At 37.7% G+C, this 18,233-nt stretch overlaps 1 protein-coding gene across 3 annotated transcripts in view; it reads left to right on the top strand.

The window, feature by feature from the left end:
* Positions 1-18,233, top strand: part of TTC7B (tetratricopeptide repeat domain 7B) — a 146,797-nt gene that overhangs the window by 113,127 nt on the left and 15,437 nt on the right. For all 3 annotated transcript variants that reach the window (XM_086612889.1, XM_086612888.1, XM_086612887.1), the window contains one exon: positions 2,253-2,455. In XM_086612889.1, the coding sequence (XP_086469015.1) occupies positions 2,253-2,455 (203 nt within the window). The remainder of the gene's footprint in view (positions 1-2,252; positions 2,456-18,233) is intronic.

The raw sequence follows: 18,233 nt of genomic DNA, 5'->3' as shown, positions 1-18,233 counted from the left end.
TTTTCCAACATACTTTAGGTGTTTTTTTAAAAAAAAACCCTGAACCTCTCAGTACAATTCACACTTTATGCTGTATGTCCAGCTCTCAAGTTATGGCTACAATTTGCTTTTTGGATTCTACCAAGTTAGTAAAAATCTAGAAAAATTTAATTTCTCCCAAATTTGGAGTTTGAGTTCGAAATTTTATCCCTTCATTATCTTCCAGCTTTGCTATTCTTCAGTTATACAGTACCATCTCTGACTAGGTGAGGTGGTTCTTTTAGGGATGAGGTGGGGGGAAGTGTTGCTAGGTCTGCAGTTTCATGTGTTAGTTCTTCATGTGAATGAGACTTTTTTCTATCAAAAGCATTTCGTTAGTTTCTAAAACTATGCTACATTAATCCATACATCCACATGGACATACTATTTATGTTAGGTAGAATGTGTTCGGTGAAATCACTGAGTCAACTGAGGAGCAAAATAATGCTCTTCTGGTAAAAAAACATCTGTTCTCCCATCAATGGGATCTGGCCCTAGAGGAAGAAAAGAATTTCCTCTAGCAACTCTACAAAAATTAGTCTAAAAAAAAAGGAAAATGAGTAGGACCTTTAAATTGTGCTTAATCATCAACTGCTACTGAAAGTCCAGTTTTTGTTAGTCATTGTTATAAATTGATTTTGATGAAAATAATTATGAATATTCATAGCAGGTATCACCTGTAAATTAAGGTTTATACACTCTGCTGTACTGAAGTTGACTAGTTAGGGATACTATTAAGTCTGTTTGATGCAGTTATCTCAGAATAATGCTCCTTTAAAGGCACCCAAACATCAGTCCTATTCGGAGTTTTAGGCGTAATCCCAAATCCTCTGCTGTAGTGCGAGATCCTGATCTGACAGCCTTTAAACCAAGATGGGTGGCCTGTCCTGTACAGTCAGAACCATGTCTTGAACATCAATAGATCACTTTGCTGTTTTGATGAAGCATTTTGATTTAAACCTTAATCTATAAGATTCTTATACTGTGTGATACAATAGAATGCAGTTATAGAATCATAGAATGGTTGGGGTTGGAAGGGACCTTAAACATCATCTAGTTCAAACCCCCCTGCCATGGGCAGGGACACCCCCCCCACTACACCAGGTTGCTCAAAGCTTCATCCAACCTGGCCTTGAACACTGCCAGGGATGGGGCATCTACAACTCTTGTATGTGTGATACAACAGAATGCAGTTATACAATTACTTTGAGGCTCAGTTTTTCTAGGATCTATACCAACATAAAAGAAATAGATAACTCATCCCAGAACCTTTAATATCTTTTTCTTGCATTTGGTATCTCTTTATTCCTCTCTTCTCCCACTTTTTCGGCAAGAGATTAAGATAATGCAGCAGGGTAGTGAAATGGCAGAGTTGAAGAGTGTGGTAAGAGCTATCGAAGGCAAATACTTCTATTGTTAGTTATTAATCACTTACTGAACAAACTTTTTTTTTCCCTGTAGTCAATCTGATTTAGACAGGTGTGTGTCAGGGTACTCAGCTGCCTTCATCAGGAGTGATTTATCTGAAATTAAATATATCCGCTGGTTTGTTGGGTTTTTTTAAGCTACAGAGTTAAATGTTCTTACCTTCTGGAGTGTGTCTTGGAAATATGAACAAATTTTGTTGAATCAGAATGGTATTAAGCATTTCACATGTTCTCCTAACTTAACTAGGAAACTTTTTTTATCAAATAACGTTATATTTCCTTTAAAATGCTCTGATGTAGGAAACTTAGAACCAGGCTTAATATTTAGTGATTGGTGACTGGAGCAATTGCTACTGCTTCCTTAACGGCTGGCATGTAACCTTCAGAAAACCCCATAATTAGTTGTATTCTTTTACCTACTGTAAGGATCTCTGTGTGCTGTTTTGTGTTGGGTTTTCTGTTCTTAAACAGTACTGGAATACTGGTGTGCTAACATCTTAAAAATAAAACCAAAATGAAAAAAAAAAAAACCATTTCTGTTAAAAATAACAAACTATAAAGAGTTTTCTGGTGTTGAAAATAGCCATTTAGAGGTTTCAACTCATATTACATTGAGAAAAGCAACTTTCCTAGCAGAATAATTAATTTAAAATAATTTATGTAATTATTTCTCTTGAACTGCAGAATATTTTGAGGAAAATCGCCTTTGCTTAGCATGACACTGTTTGCAAATACAGCATGTGACAACATCTCATCATGATATGATGAAGCAAGAATCATTCATTGATCCTCACATTCCTTCCACAGCTGAAGTCTACATAGGAATTGGGAAACCAGCTGAGGCCACAGCGTGTACCCAGGAAGCAGCTAATCTCTTTCCAATGTCGCACTATGTTCTCTACATGAGAGGTCAGGTGGCTGAACTTCGTGGAAATATCGATGAAGCCAAACGCTGGTATGAAGAGGCCTTATCTATTAGTCCTACCCATGTGAAAAGCATGCAGAGGCTGGTAAGTCTTGAGTCCATGTTCATAAGTACTTTCGTCTCATCTTAGGATACTGTATTGTGAAATCTTAACATGGTGTGGGTAAGCCCTAGCTTAGGAGTTTTGAATCCATATTCTTATTAGCCAAATAGCTTTGGAAACAATCTTTTTCTGGCTTTTTATTCTCTATTCTTGTGTGTTGGGACATAAAAAAGATCTGCAGGCAATAACACTATTTCAGTCCTAGCAGAGACTGCAGAAAAGAAATAATTTGCATCTGCCTAATATTCAGTGCTGGTGGGAAATGAAGGTGGCTCGTGGCAAGAGAAGAGTTGGATACTGTAGTCTAGAGGAAACACCTGTCATTCTGCTATCTAATTACAAACTAAAAATTGAATTCTACATGTTGATTGATTTACCTTCATGCTGTGTGATTTTTTGGATTTTTGAAAGGCAGAGAATCAGTCTTGCCCTCAAAGGAATGTGTAGCTTTAAGTACAAAGGTGCCTTCCACAGCATAAATGTGTAAGTTTGTTTATATACTGCATATATACATACATGTATACATGTATACAACCTATGCTTACTATATTAGGAAAATTACTTTCTTTTTTTAATCCAGTTTTCTTCCAGATAGAGCAGAGTAGAACAGCTGCAGTCAGCTTCTTACCCAGTCTTTTTATTCAGAAGTAGAAGCTGGTTTCTGCCTAGGTGCTTATGAATTATTCAGAGAAATTTCTTGTGCATCCCTGAGAGGAACATATGAGACAAAAGATCAGATAGGAATGCAGCACAGGGTAAGTTTTTTGTTTCACCTTTTCAGCATTTCAAGATATTTGAGCCTACTGACAAATGCCAAAAGGTTCCTTTTTCTGAAGAAGCAGGCAGTTGACCTAAGCAGTGCAGCTCAGTGAAAATTATGTTTTTCTAGGTATCTTTTTGCCCCTCCTCTGATTCCACCTTTGAATAAATAGTTTGTAAACACACAGTGCTCAGAATGACTGAGCAATTTGCTGCCTTAAGAGGCACGTGAAATGAAAAATACGGTGCTTCCAATCCAAGTTCCCTTTTTATGAGCTTTTCAATTTGAGCACAAACTGGAGGATAACTATTCATTTCATTCGATTGGTCGGTCCTTTTTAAGCATTCTTATAATTTAAAATTCTGTTTTTAAAAGCTTTCTCTGTTAGTCTAGAGCTTTTCTGTACTACAGTGTTGTTTTGAATAGATGCTGAGAGACATATGCTGCTGAAATACAAATATTAAAGATGTATGCTATAAAAACATTTGTCTATATAGTTCCATGTGGGGAAAAAGTACAAGATTCTGTATCCTTCTTGATCTTTTGACTATGACAAAAAGTATGTTGAGGAGGAAGTTTGCAGTGTTTACTCTTGCCTGTGTGTATAGATGAATATCTGTACATTTCAACACTTTGTTTGTGTATATTTACCTATTTATTAGAAAGAGATAGGATCTCAGTAGCAGGGGAACCATAGCAACAGCACTGTGGAGGTACTAGCCTCTATAACAACAACTGAAACATTAACTTAATATTTGTATTCACAATTCTAAGATGACAATCAGTTAATGAACCAGAGTTCTGTGAAAAAATACCTTATTTTCTGTGATTAATTTGATATTTTCAAATTATTTGATATGGCTTTCTAGCAATGCTTAGAAAGCAGTATAAAATGCTACTGTTTCAACCTAACAGTTACCTTAGAGCTTAGATTTATTTAATAAGCTCTGTTGAATTTCTTTTTTGGGTCAAATACCGAGTATAGATCATAATAACTTTATATATAAAATGCAACAAAAAGGAAATAAGATTTAAGGATGGCACAAGTTCTAGCATGTAGCACATGTATCTAGCCCTACCTCTCCAAGTAAAATTAGTTGGTTTTGAAGAACTAATAGTTGAACCTGAAATCAGTTTTGAAGGATTTTTTTTCTTTTAATTAAAATTTTAGAATGAGTGACATCTGCCACTCAGTAAAATTTCCTGATGCTAGTGGTTTAGAAATCTGGATCTTTGATTTGAGATATTATTTGTAGCTGTCCAGAGAAGAACAAAATCTAAATAAGGTGTTTGTTTATATTTGTATGTACGAGAATGGTTTATTGGAAATAGGCAAGATTTCTGCTTTTGTAATTCATCCTTTTAATGATGAAACATCACTCTGGTAAGAAGGATGAAAAATGGAACTTGAAGCTTTACTATTTTCAGTACAACTTTTTGGCCGTAACTCTCTTTAAGTACTTATTCCGGAATCTGATTTACTGTTTCTATACAGAAGCCAACCTTATTAATCTAAATTACTGAAGAATGTGTGAAGAAAGACAAGGAAGTTTATTCTTGTGGCTTGAGACTGATGTGCTTCCTCCTGTGAGTTGCGGCATGTCTTGTACTTTGGAGTTTCTGTGTAAAGACTTGTCCCAAGTGCAGACTCCATGTTCTGTTAATGTGACCATGAAGACATGCTCTTTGCAGAAGTCTAATGTGTTATCTGAATGCAGTTACCTTTTATTGGCTAATAAGAGCTATTAAAAGACCATGTCTAAAATTAGGGTTTTCTAAAGGAACAAGTTGTTATGCTGCTGTGTCCAAGGTCTTCACTGATTTACTCCTGTTTTAAAGATTTACTAAAGTGAAAAACAGGAGGACTTGATGATGGTGTGAAAATTGGAGCAGTGAAGAGTGATGGAAGAGATCTGTTCACCAACAAAATGATAATGATAAATGGGAGGGTTTGGAGGGAGAGGTTAGCTCTTGCTATATTTGCCTTAGTAACGAAATGCCTAAGACAATGTGACACCAATGGTGGCGGCTTGATCCACAAATAAATGGCAATTTGTTTAGCCGTGTCCTGCTTAATTAAACTTTTTTTGGAAATGGAAGTGATTGGGATATACTGTTAACATTACCTAAGAGATGAGATTCTGAGAGATCTGGCTTCAGGGGGCAGTGGGTTTGTGTTTGTGCTCACTGCTAGCTCAGTCCCTTCTAAATGTTGGGGTTTTAATTAATTAAATCCACTGAACAGCAAAACTAGTTCTTTCAAAGAGAAATGCTGTTAAAATTCTCTTCAATTGCTTGTGCGACTAAATTATTCCTCATACAGTTAATGTTCAAATCTATACATTAGTTCACTGTAATCTGTTAAGCAATTCTCATTTTAAGATCTGCCTTATTCTCAGGTGCTGTTTTTTGCTATTTGTTGCCAACTGAAATTTTCTCCAAGCCAGGGGTTATACCAGCTTGCTTTTTGGCTAGCTCTGACTGCTCACAGGATGTCAAGAGTGAAGCGGTAACATGTCAGTATCGTGAAGTGTACTTCACAGAGTGCAGCAGCAACGCTTTTTAACAAATACAGTGTGCTTTCTGGGTTTTGAGGGTTGTGTAGAGCACTCGGGAAAACAACACGCGCTTGTGTTCTAAAGGTTTGAAATACTTCAGTTTGTGTTTTGTATTTCAAATCACTTTTTATCACCCAATTAAATCTAAAATTGTCTTTAATTACTGAATTGAAAAACGATGATTTGCACTCGAATTGAATGTCATATATACTTGGCTGTCACCTGCCTGGTTTTGACCAGAATGGATTTATTTGAACAATTTTCTCCTTTCTCCCTACCCTTTATCATCACCTCCGGATTTCTGCATTACTGCTGCCTTCCTGCTTTTGTCATTGTTTTCCTCCCCTGTGAAAAAAGAATAAACAGTCTTTTATCTCCTGCAGTCAGAGTGCTGTTGTGGAAAGTAGCCCTTACTGCTGACGTCTGAGAAGTCCTGAAATGGGCCATCATTCAGTAATGCCTGAAATGTCAGTGACTAGTTCAACCCATTGTCCAAGAAACAAATCTGTGTATTCTCTCTCAGGCTGAAAGTTTCTCAGCTTCTTTCTAAATGTAGCTTTGACTTTAAATAGTTTTTTCCAGCATCTGTATATCATTATAATCCTAGAAGACTATAGTATTTGTTGAATATTAAGTAATTCATCATAGCACTTGCCAGTTAATCCTGTTAGTAGCTTAGCTTCTAAGAGTAGAAAACTAAAACAGAAAAGGAGAAATTACTTATTCAAAATTACTCATGTAGAAATTAGTTTTCAAAAAGCATTATCTTAAAGAATTGCAATCTCCACTCCACACTGATAGATACCTGTTAAAGTTTCCTATAATTATGCAGAACTAAGATCTCTTAAGGCTTAGATTAACTATGTACACTTTACCTCTCAGTTATAAATATATTTTCATTTATTTTAACTATGTTGAATTCTCTTCTTTTTTTAACCCGAAGACACTGCCAGAAAGCAGCCTGGCAGTACGTATGGGTAGTGTATGCTTATGAGTCTGTCAAGGATGTTGAGCTGACTGAAGGAAAGGACAAGCAGAGAAAACTTTAGAAACGTGAATTCAGACCCTGTTTGAAGGGGTCAGGGGAGTAAAAGAAGAGAAAGACTAGACAGTCGCCCAAACTAACTTTTTTCCTTCAGTGAAGCAACATTTTCTGGTATTCTTCCTTTTATACCAAGGACCTCATCTGGTGAATGTTCACTAACTCATTTGATTTTCATTGTCAGGCCGCCAGACTGTAAAAGTTGTTGGTTTAGGCCACGTGGGCTGGTCCTGAGCACATTGTGCTGGTTCTCGTGGGTGGTTTGCGTTGTAACTCATTACCGTAGGGCTCAATGGTAATGCCAAGCCTGAGTGCTCGTTTGACTCGCTCTCCAAGTGCATCCTTATGCACATGGTGATTGAAGAAGAATGGAGAAATAACAGTAATTGGTTTTGTTAGATTTGTTAGTAAAATATTGTGGATTTACCCTTTGGAAGCTTCAAGGTTATTATGTAGAAATAAGAGAGAGCATAACATACTTTCAGCCAGAACCGCACTGCTCCTTACAGAAGGTGTTTTACTGTGATTTGACCACTGTCAGGTCTAAGTATTTCAAGTAGTCACATTCTGCACTCTGAGAAAACAATGCCAGTTCTACTTGGATTTTAACCTGGAACACACCCATTAAGTTCAAGTGACTCAAGGACCATTTCAATACTCTTTAAATTTTTCACCTGCCACGTGGCAATCCACAGGCTATATTCTTTTCTGCTTTGAAAATATTATTTTCCATTCATCAGTGCTTAATGCAATAAAAAGTGCATAACACCAACTTGCATAGTCATTAGCTTTTGAAATATAACAAACTGATTCAAGGTGAATGATTGAGAAAGTTTGTGCTTTCTCTTTTTGTTTCAAAGTTATCGCCTTTTATTTTTTGTGTTACTGAGCTCAAATACAGCAGTTAACCATTTCATACTGATTCATATCTTAAAGATTACCATTGGTGGAAGATCAGTAGAATTTAATTTCTGGATGCTTTATCTGAGGTTTTACAGTACTCTTTTAAAGAAGATCTGTTTTATTCAATATTTCACAAAAATAATTGCTACAAATTTGAGTTTAAGCTAGAAATTTAGTTGCTCTTTTGGAAACAAAGTGTCTATGAGAATTTACGGCACTAATTTTGTTTAAAATTTTCCCATTTACTCAGGCAGGACTGTCTGTGCTGATCTCTGAGAACTATTGCTCTGAGAGTGTATTTTAGGCCTGATGAAACATAGGTCTTGTTTCATAAAATACTTTCTTTTCCTATAACCCTGAATTTACTTCAGATGGCTTAAAGCAGCTGTAGCAGGAGCAGATCTTTTAACAAGAAAATACCTCCACTCTTGGATGCTTTTCACCACCTGGGAGTGAGCTCTGTAAGGACTCTTCAACAGATTTCAACTTGTCTGTGCTGTCCTCAGCTGACAGGTATTACAAGAGGAAGACTGCAACTGGGCTTAAATTAGTTGTTTGGTTTAGACCATCTGTGAGTATCTGAAGATACAAAGGTAATCTGATTTTGTGCAACATGCACTGTTGTAGAACCCAATGGAACTGGAGTAAGATGGAGAATGTAAGCCATTGGGGTGTAGCATTTGTTGGGAATCCAGCAGCAATGGTTAAGGCAGCTTTCTGTAACTTGTTATTAAGTGGGTTTTAGATTTTTTTTCATTTATTTGTTATGTTTTCTTTCTTTTCTTTTTTCTTTTTTTTTTTTTTACATAGAGATTTTTGCCTGGTATCCTCTGCTTCAGCTTTCTGTTTTTGTCTGTTTTCATGTTATCTGTGTGATAGATTTTTCCACAGTTTATCAATTCAGTCTCAGCTTACCAGAAACCATTTTATCACTTCTATTTGTTCCCATTTTAAAAAGGAAAATTAATTAGTGATAGGTGCTGGCAGAAGGAAGGGATGCTTTGGCTAGAGTTACTCCTCTTTATTTGGCAGGTTACGAATCATTCCAGTGTTTTTATTGTATTGTGTGTAACTGATAAAATTCCATCCATCAGATAATTCATCACAATTCACTGTTGCAGCAAGTCAGTCTACAGTGTGCAGTATTACTCCAAAGTTGCTTCTCTTTGCTTGGAAGATCTTAAGAATCTTTGTTTTCAATTTTCAGAATACGGGTAGTGTTCATCTCAAGCTTTGATTCACGTGTTATAGCATGAAGTATTTGAACTGGATTCTGTTATCAAAACTGGGCTGTTATGAATTTGTTTCGCATACAGCAAGTACAGATTAAATATCATAATTTGGTAGGTAGTAACCAAGTATCGTTTCAAGTTCGAGGACTAAAATCCAAAGATCTCAATGGCCCACTCTGGATCAGGGCTTTGATTTTGCTAGATATCATAACAAAGCACCTGAGGAGGGATTCCCTGCCCTACACTGTTCATTTCAAGTAATTGACAGGCAAAGAGCTGGGGAACAAGAGTAGGATCACATACTGTTAGTGTAATGCAGTATTTCAGCTGCATGTGTAAGATATTTCCTCTTGCCCAGAGAGGTTGTGGAGTCTCGCATCTTTGGAGATGTTAAAAATTTCACAGGACACAGCCCGTGGCAACCCAGTCTAGGTGACTCTACTTCCAGTTTGGATGTGGACAATCTCCAGAGGTCCTTTCCTACCTCAGTCATCCTGCGATTCTAGGAAAGCAAGCAGGACAAGCTTTGTAGATAGAGGTAGCAATTTCTGTGAGACAACATGATAGGAACACTTGTTTGTGCATAAAATCTTGTTACAGTCTTCCTGTTATTCAAGACTTTATTTTTACCAGTGGTAAAAATCTATAAGCATGTATTTTGTTCTTTCTTCCCTCATTTCCATGGTATGTTACCCATAGCAGTCATGGAAGGTGCAAGAGATTAATACCTTTCTCAACTGTATTCACTCATCTTACATACACGCATGTATAATATACATAGATGTGTATGTATAGATATATTCTCTCCTACAAACCTACTGTAATATTTTGGATACATCTTACTGTCTTGGTACTGTGAAAGTGAGGTGCTGCCAAACCATGCGCCATGCAACCTAGTTGTTAACTCGTCATTGTCTTGCAGGCATTGCAGTACCCTGCAGTTCCGTAAAATTAACTGGCTATCACAGAGTGGGCTGTAATGATGCGTTTCTGGTTGTTGTGAGTCTGATATTTTTATATGCTTGATTTGGCTGGTTTTTTAATACTTGAGCTTCTTACTTTTTTTCTTTTTAAAGCATGCAGATATAATGTAACAACAACTGTAAGAATGGCCAGTTTGTGGAAAAATATTTCCAATCATGCTCCTTATGCAGCCTACTTTGCAAAATGATTGGGGAATGTCCATACAAAAGTGCCAGTAGCAAAACACTGCAACTGCAAAGCCTTGGTTGGAATCTGTATAGATCAAGTTTTTACATTTTTATCTCTCTTGGTGGTTCTCTCATGGGAGGTTCAACAAGACCTTAATGATGTGCGTTGAGGCTTCTAAAGACAAAGATGGTTTTAATGCTATTTAAAGAACACAAAATATTTATGACTCTTTACAGTTATTTACATGGAAAGTATCTCCTTGTTTCATAGTACTAAGTAGAGATGATGAACAGACCAGCAAGCTAGTAAAAGCATCTGATCACAGCATAATGAAAAATTTACTTTTTCAGGCTATTTTTCTAGAGGTTAGAAAGGGCAATTCCTATTAAAAGTCTTTCTAGAGTTCTTCCATCTCCTTAAGTGTTTTGCCCTCTAAAGGACTGACTACATCAAAATCATTATCACTTGGGGTTCGTTGATATCCAAAGTAATCTTTGCCTTTTCCTCTATGCCTTTTGCTGGGTAACTGGCCATCTAAAAGAGGATGGATGGAAAAAAAAATACAGATTTTTACTAGTGGAAAAGTACTAACAAGCAAGACTAATGTAACAGAATGAAAATGTCAGTAGTCTTAGTCCCAGTAATTCAGGATGTGGCCAGGAGGCCTCATGTCAGTAAAGTGCTAATAGTTGCTCTAGATGTTTAAGTTCTCCTTGTTTAAAAAAAGGAATAAAATGGAAAGGAGAGAGGTCTGGAAGAAATTGAAAATGTGTGCTATTCCCTACTATCCTCTGTAGTGTCTTACATCCCTTTTCATGGATACTTGCTGGTGCATTTTTGCATGGATCTCAAAAATACAATTTCTATTTTGCTCTGTGTAATTGCCTTTCAATATGAGAATTGCTTTGCAGAACTCTTTTTAAAATAGGTCATTCTGCTGAAGTATGCACTGAACTAATTATGATTATTTTGCTTCCCTGGGCATTTTTGTGCTCATTGAATTTATTAAAGTATTACTTTATAGCAGGAGCTGAGAACTTAGACAGCAATCAAAGCTACGTGGCACTCAGTATGCATGCCTGTCTTTCCTGTAGTCTCTAAGGGATTTTGTTTGTAGCCAACATCTGGCACATAATCATTTATAATTGAATTTCATATAATTAATGAAGAAATATTTTTAAGGGTTTATTTTGAGGCAAATATAAAGAATGTGAAAAAGGCTGGAGAGAGCAGCCATTCTCAACTTTAAACACAAGGGAATTTCTTTTTCCTTTTCCTGAGAAAGGTCCTGTTGTAGAATTCTGTAGGTAGTTTTGTAGGTAAGAACTCATTCAGTACAGGAAAACATTTGAGATGTGAAGTCATCTATATATGTGTCTTTTGGTATTTTTCTTGTACTGCACAACTTGCGTACTGGTGAAATGTAACTAAATGCTACCATCAACAGCAACTGAATGAGACAAACCATTCTGAGTGGCTCAGGAGGGGTTGTTAGTAAAGGTATGTGAGAAACTTGCAGCACTGTAGCCAAGTGTCTGAGTCCCAGCTCTTTAGCAGTCTCTCTTATAGTAGCGTATTGTTATAAAATTGCACAGGAGTTGTCAGTGCATGGATTTTGCTATAAATCTCTTGCAGTCCTCAGGTGCATTTCTGGTGCGCTGAAGAAATTGCCTTTTGCTTTTTGCTTTACATCTGTCACTGAGGGGCTTGACTTGCTTTGGCATGAGTTGTTTCCTGACACAGCAGACTGCTTTTGAGAGGACCAGAAGTTACCTAATCAATTATGATTCCTTTTTTCTGACTAGGAACTATAAACAACTCGTTCTTCAAAATTGTGCTTTATCTTATCCTCATCAAGCAGAAAGTGCCCTGCCTTAATGCAGAGCTCAAGATCTGGAAGCAACTATCCCTCAGGAAATTGCTTTTGCCAGGTTATGTCAAACAGCTGCATTCCCAGATAGTTGTCTACTCTGGTACAGAGTTTTTTCTGCAAATCTCCATTTCTGGAACGATCTTTTTCTGCCTCTTTATCTCTCCAACTGATCTCATTTAAATTTTATTTGAGACCTCTTTTCCATTGCTGAGCTTTACTTCCTGCTAGCCAGTATTGTCCTTAGCAGTCCTTCCTCTGCTCTTGAGTCTACAGTTTAAAGACGAGTTGAACCCTGCATTTGGGAAGGATTCAACCAACTTACTATGAATGAAGAGCATAATATAATTTCTCTGAGATTAGTTTTCTTTAGACATAGACTGTATTTTCTGGTAACTGATTTTAGATGGAGTTAAAGAATTGGCCTTTAAGGTTAGTTCCAGGCTATTTTTTATGTCAGGATATTTTTTTTAAAACTAACACAAAAAGCAATTATTTCAGTGAGCTTTAACACATGGGAAAATCTGAAGTGTGTTTTTTTTCAATGAGTAACAACAAATGGTATGATGAAAGTCACATGCAGCTACTATTGTCCAGAAAGCTGCTGTGTCTCAATTTCTCAGTCAGGAGAGGAGACATGCTGTTTGGCCACCTTGCGTACTGCATCTCACTAAAAAAAGGCCAGTGTTTTCTCTGAGTAAAACTGACTGCTGTCCATTGAGAACTAGAGTTGAGGAAGAGGAGATGAGAATGGTCTCTTAAGTAAAACCATTATGGCCGAAGCTGTGGACTGCAGGAGCTCTTTACTAAAAGCCTGGTTATGTACCATAATTTAATTGCAATCAAGTTTCATCGGCACTCTTGATACCTATGTGTTAAGACAATAAATTAAACTAAGATATGGCCTGAGGCCAAACCTTGAATCTGCTCACCGTCATCCATCCCTATTGGATGGATGGACTAATGGAAACTAGTTCTTAACTTGTTTATATATTCTTCTGCTGCTCTATGCCATCTCTATTTTGATTTTTTTTTCCTATATCCAGCTATATTGAAACTTTACTGAAATCCAGACAAGTTAGTTCTACAACTTTTTTTCTTTTTTTTTTTTTTTTCTTCCCCCCACCCCTGGAATTAACCTATCTAATCAAATGCTATACAGGCTAGGTTAGTGTCTCACCAGCGATAAACGCATCCTGTGTTTTATTCCACTTTTCCCTATTACTGCAGTGTTAATCATTCCTTTCTTCAACATATGTTCTAAGGCCTTGCATGTAATTTAAGAAAACTGAAATAATAATTTTCTTTCTGAATACAAACAGTACATTACTTTTTGGTAGTAAAAATGCTTCCACTATTAACCTGCTAGCCAGTTTTTTATTTCTTTTACTTCTCTTTTCTGTCCTTTTCTAGGATGGAGATAATCCAGTTCTCTCAACTTGGTTATCTGGATCTCTTTGGTTTTGGTTTTACATTGGCTCAGAAAAGAAAATTCCTTCTTTCACTTTGAAAATCTGGATGCCTTTCTAAACTGATTTTCTGCTGAGCATAAAGAATTTTTTCATGCTGTTGTTATGATACGGTATGGTATTAACATCAACACTAAAGTTAGGAGCCAGTGTCTTGATAGACTGGTATTGATGCTCTACATTTGGCATTGTGGTAACAATAGTCTTGAGTTTCTATTTGTGTTGACTTAATTGGGTAATGATTGAAAAGTCTGGTCAACACTGCAGGCTCACTGAAGCCATAGTAAGATGACTGTGTTTAATCTGGATACCAGGTACACCTATATCAGAGGATATGTTGCACATTTTATTTGCTTGAGCCAGTTATCTGTGTGTAAAAGCACAAGGATCAATGTTTTCTAAAATGACACTCTTCCCAGTACTCTGCCATCTGCAAGTACACGTACCCACCGTGTGTTTAATCCACGTTTACTCTACATGAAACATAGTAAATGCAGATTTAGAGGTGTTAACACTTTTACTGCCACTTCTGTCATGGTAAGCTACTTGGCTAAACTGACATGAGTGGAAAAATACGTCGTGAGTGAGACTTAGTAACGCTAAACGTGAAGTCAGAAAGCTGTTTCGGGCTTTCATCACTTTTTCAGTCAGCAGTGCAGTGTTGATGTGCGTCTTTTTAATTCTGATATTAATATGCATGGACTTTATTCTGTTCCGGCAAGATCATGGAATAGATTCTCCTGGCAACTATGCTAAGGCACATGGAAAATAAGGAGGTGATTGGTGACAGCCAACATGGCTTCACTAGGGGCAAATCCTGCCTGACTAATTTGGTGACCTTCTATGATGAGGTTACAGCATTGACAGATAAGGGAAGAGCAACTGACATCGTCTACCTGGACTTGTCCACAGCATTTGATACTGTCCCACACGACATTCTTGTCTCTAAACTGGAAAGAAATGGTTTTGATGAATGGGCCACTCAGTGGATAAGGAATTGTCTGGATGGTCAAACTAAAAGAGTTGTGGTCAACAGTTCAATATCCAAGTGGAAGCCAGTGATGAGTGGTGTTCCTCAGGGGTCAGTACTGGGGCCAGTGCTATTTAACATCTTTGTTGGCGACATGGACAGTGGGATCGAGTGCACCCTCAGCAAGTTTGCAGATGACACCAAGCTGTGTGGTGTTGTGGACACGCTGGAGGAAAGGGATGCCATCCAGAGGGACCTTGACAGGCTGGAGAGGTGGGCCTGTGAGAACCTCATGAAGTTCAACAAGGCCAAGAGCAAGGTCCTGCACGTGGGTCGGGGCAATCTCAAGCACAAGTACAGGCTGGGCAGAGAATGGATTGAGAGTAACCCTGAGGAAAAGGACTTGGGTGTGCTGGTGGATGAGAAGCTAACCATGAGCCGGCAATGCGCGCTGGCAGCCCATAAAGCCAACCGTATCGTGGGCTACATCCAAAGTGTGGCCAGCAGGTCGAGGGAGGTGATTCTCCCCCTCTACTCTCCTCTCATCAGACCCCACCTGGAATACTGTGTTCAGCTCTGGAGTCCGCAACACAAAAAGGACATGGAACTGCTGGAGCAGGTCCAGAGGAGGGCCACGAAGATGATCCGAGGGCTGGAACACCTCTGTTGTGAAGACAGGCTGAGAGAGTTGGGGCTGTTCAGCCTGGAGAAGGCTCTGGGGTGATCTTATTGCAGCCTTCCAGTACTTAAAGGGGGCCTACAGGAAAGCTGGAGAGGGACTTTTTACAAGGGCATGTAGTGACAGGAAAAGGGGCAATGGCTTCAAACTGAAAGAGGGCAGATTTAGATTAGATCTAAGGAAGAAATTATTCACTCAGAGGGTGGTGAGGCAGTGGAACAGGTTGCCCAGAGATGTTGTGGATGCCCCATCCCTGGAAGTGTTCAAGGCCAGGTTGGATGAGGCTTTGGGCAACCTGGTGTAGTGGAGGGTGTCCCTGCCCATGGCAGGGTGGTTGGAACTAGATGATCTTTGAGGTCCCTTCCAACCCTAACCATTCTACAATTCCGTGACTTTATAGAGAGCAAAAAGATGAACTTCTTTGTTTCAGCAGTTAATCACATGTATGAATCTAGTCTGTAGGTTTTGTTAAAACACTGACTTTGTAAGTAACTCTTAGCATTTGAAAAAAAATACTATGAGTTTGTGTGTCTTTTTTTAACCTCTGTACTGTACGTTTTTACACTATTGAACTAGTAGCTGATTTAAATCTTGAATTCAATATTTGATATTTGGTCATATAGCTGCATTTTTAGTTTCAGCTCTTTATATTTTTAAGCATGAATATTTAACCATCTGAGCAAGTTAAGAGGAATAAAAAGTAACTGGCTAAGTTGAGCAGCTGCAGATAGTGTAGTAACTAAGACGGTTGGTATGGCAGATAGTAAGACGGTGACTGAAATCTCTTTTACTCTTTTTCTAAATTGAAAGTCTAGATATTTAAAAAAGGTTATGGTGTTTGTTTTTGTAACAACTTCAAGTGGTCAACATGTTAAGTTTCAAATACGTTTTGCCCTGAAGAATGTATTATTTATTCCCAGTCAAAAAATGGGGAAACTGAGGCTGCAACTTACCTTGCTTTAAATATAATACAAGCCTCCTGATTTCCCATTCTGAGCATCACATTCATGGGACTCACATTTAATTCCTGTGCTTATTCTTTCCAGTGCCCTTGCACTCTGAAGAAAATAATTTTCCCCATGGGCTTCTCCAATGTATCAGTCAATCTTGATAGGGCAGCAGCATCAATATTCCCACTGCCTGCTGAAGGGAGCCTGTGGGGTGTCTTTTGTGGGTTTTGACTTACAAATGATTGGCAGACTTTAGGAGGTTTTCCCTTATGATATTTAAATTTAGTACTGTCAGTGGTGGACCTCCTTTTAAAATGTAGGTGATTAGAACAGCTCAGTCATTTATCAGTGAAAATTATCTTTTTGATAGTTATTGCCTTTGCAGCAGTTGAAGTGAAGGGATATGTAGCAGCTCCTTGACTGCCATTTCAGCTCAGCCAAGTAAAATGAGGCACTTGTCTCAAATTAACTGCAGAACTTTCAATACTTTTAAATAATAAATCAGTTCGTTTACCTACATCTCTTGTTGTTCCACCTACCTTCCTTTCTGGAAGATTTTTGTCAAAGTTGTCTTGGATTTGCTCAATGAATATAATATTTCCCAAGTCATTGCAGCTGAGATGGTTGGTGAAGGAGATGGCCGTCTGGATAGCAGACTGTTTTGGAGGTATCTGTGGCATCAGTACTTTGTTTCTGTGATTCCTTTTTGATCTGGTTTTGAGAGCTCAGTTAAACTTAGCACTGTATTATGGTAATGTACTTCAATAGGTAATAAAGGTAAACTGCTTCCATAGATCTTTGTTTCTTATGTTATTACTCGCTAGAAAGTTCAAATTCAAGAGAAGCTAGCTTCAAACCAGCACTAAATATGAAGTCTGTGGATATAGAGATCTGAAGGAAAAAGGATTGCTGCTTTCATTATAATGGATTGTTAGCTTTTCTCAGATGTTCTGTTCAGGTCTATGCTTTGATGCATCCTCCTGTCCTACAAATTAGACTCCTACCTGGGTTTGAACAAAAAAGAACCAAGTCTTGATTTATGTCCTTGGGGGAAGTTGAAGGCTTTATAGCCCGTAACATGAATTGGTGAGCACCTGTATAATTCTTGCGTATTTACTCACATGTAGCATGAGTCAGATTTGGAGAGCTAATGTCATAAATTTCCTTTTGCTGTTATGTTGTTTGTGTGCTCATGTAATTACCATTATATGCAATAAGTATAGTTTTGAGTAAGACTTCTCCAGCCAGCTTTTTCCTGAAGAAGGATAATATACCCTAGGGAAGGAGATCAGTTTAAGATGTGAAAAACTATAGCTCTGTGCTCCCACTCTGTGATTAGTGGGAGGCAAACGAGAGAGAGCAGTTTAATACCTTGAAGTTTGTCAGAATGGTTGTAAATATTTATTATTGTCCAGATGTTGAGGTTTAATGTAGTTTTGTACTAAGATGCACTTACTGGAGTCTTGGGGAAACCAAAAAGCTCTGTACATAACAATATGTTACAGCTTCTTTCAGCTAATCTCTGACCTGAAACGTGTGTAGTTTATACATATGTGGCTTTTTTACACAAATCCGAGACATCCTGCATTATAATAGATGCTGCTGTGGTGCTTCAAGGAAGTTGACTTTCAAGAAGTAGCCCTTACATTGAATTTAAAGATGCTTTTAGAAACAGCTTTTCTTTCCTAAGTACTGGCATAGAACTGAAAGGAAAAGAAGTATTAGCAAAACATTGAGATGTTAAAATGGAGCGCTCATACTCAAGAGCCACATATCTTCACATAAAGCATTTGACCTAGAAGAAATCTTCAGTCTTTTAGTACTGCTCAGATGAACCGAGCAAAGCAATTCATTAGCAAAGCACTTGGCAGAAATACGAAAACACGAGCATTGTCCACACTGTTAAAAGGTAAGCGCTGTGAGGAAGGGCACTCCCCGAAACACTTGAGCAGTACAGCATGGTTTTGTTGGAACATTAGGATGCAGACATTTGATTATTTCAATTTTTTTTTCTAAATACTTTGATGAAAAATACCGAAGTTTTTAAATGCTTCCCTCTTATCCCAGGAAAGTTATGAATGTTTCTTTCATGTTAGTATCGGAAATTAACATTTGAGTTGAATTTTTTTCTGGGTTTTAATTCATTTATTAGTCTTTTTAATCAGTGGTGCTGGT

The sequence above is a fragment of the Tauraco erythrolophus genome, chromosome 6, assembly GCF_009769465.1.
Source record: "Tauraco erythrolophus isolate bTauEry1 chromosome 6, bTauEry1.pri, whole genome shotgun sequence".
NCBI lineage: Eukaryota > Metazoa > Chordata > Aves > Musophagiformes > Musophagidae > Tauraco > Tauraco erythrolophus.
Note: the sequence above shows the minus strand (reverse complement) of the source record. Positions and strands in the feature narration are given on the sequence as shown.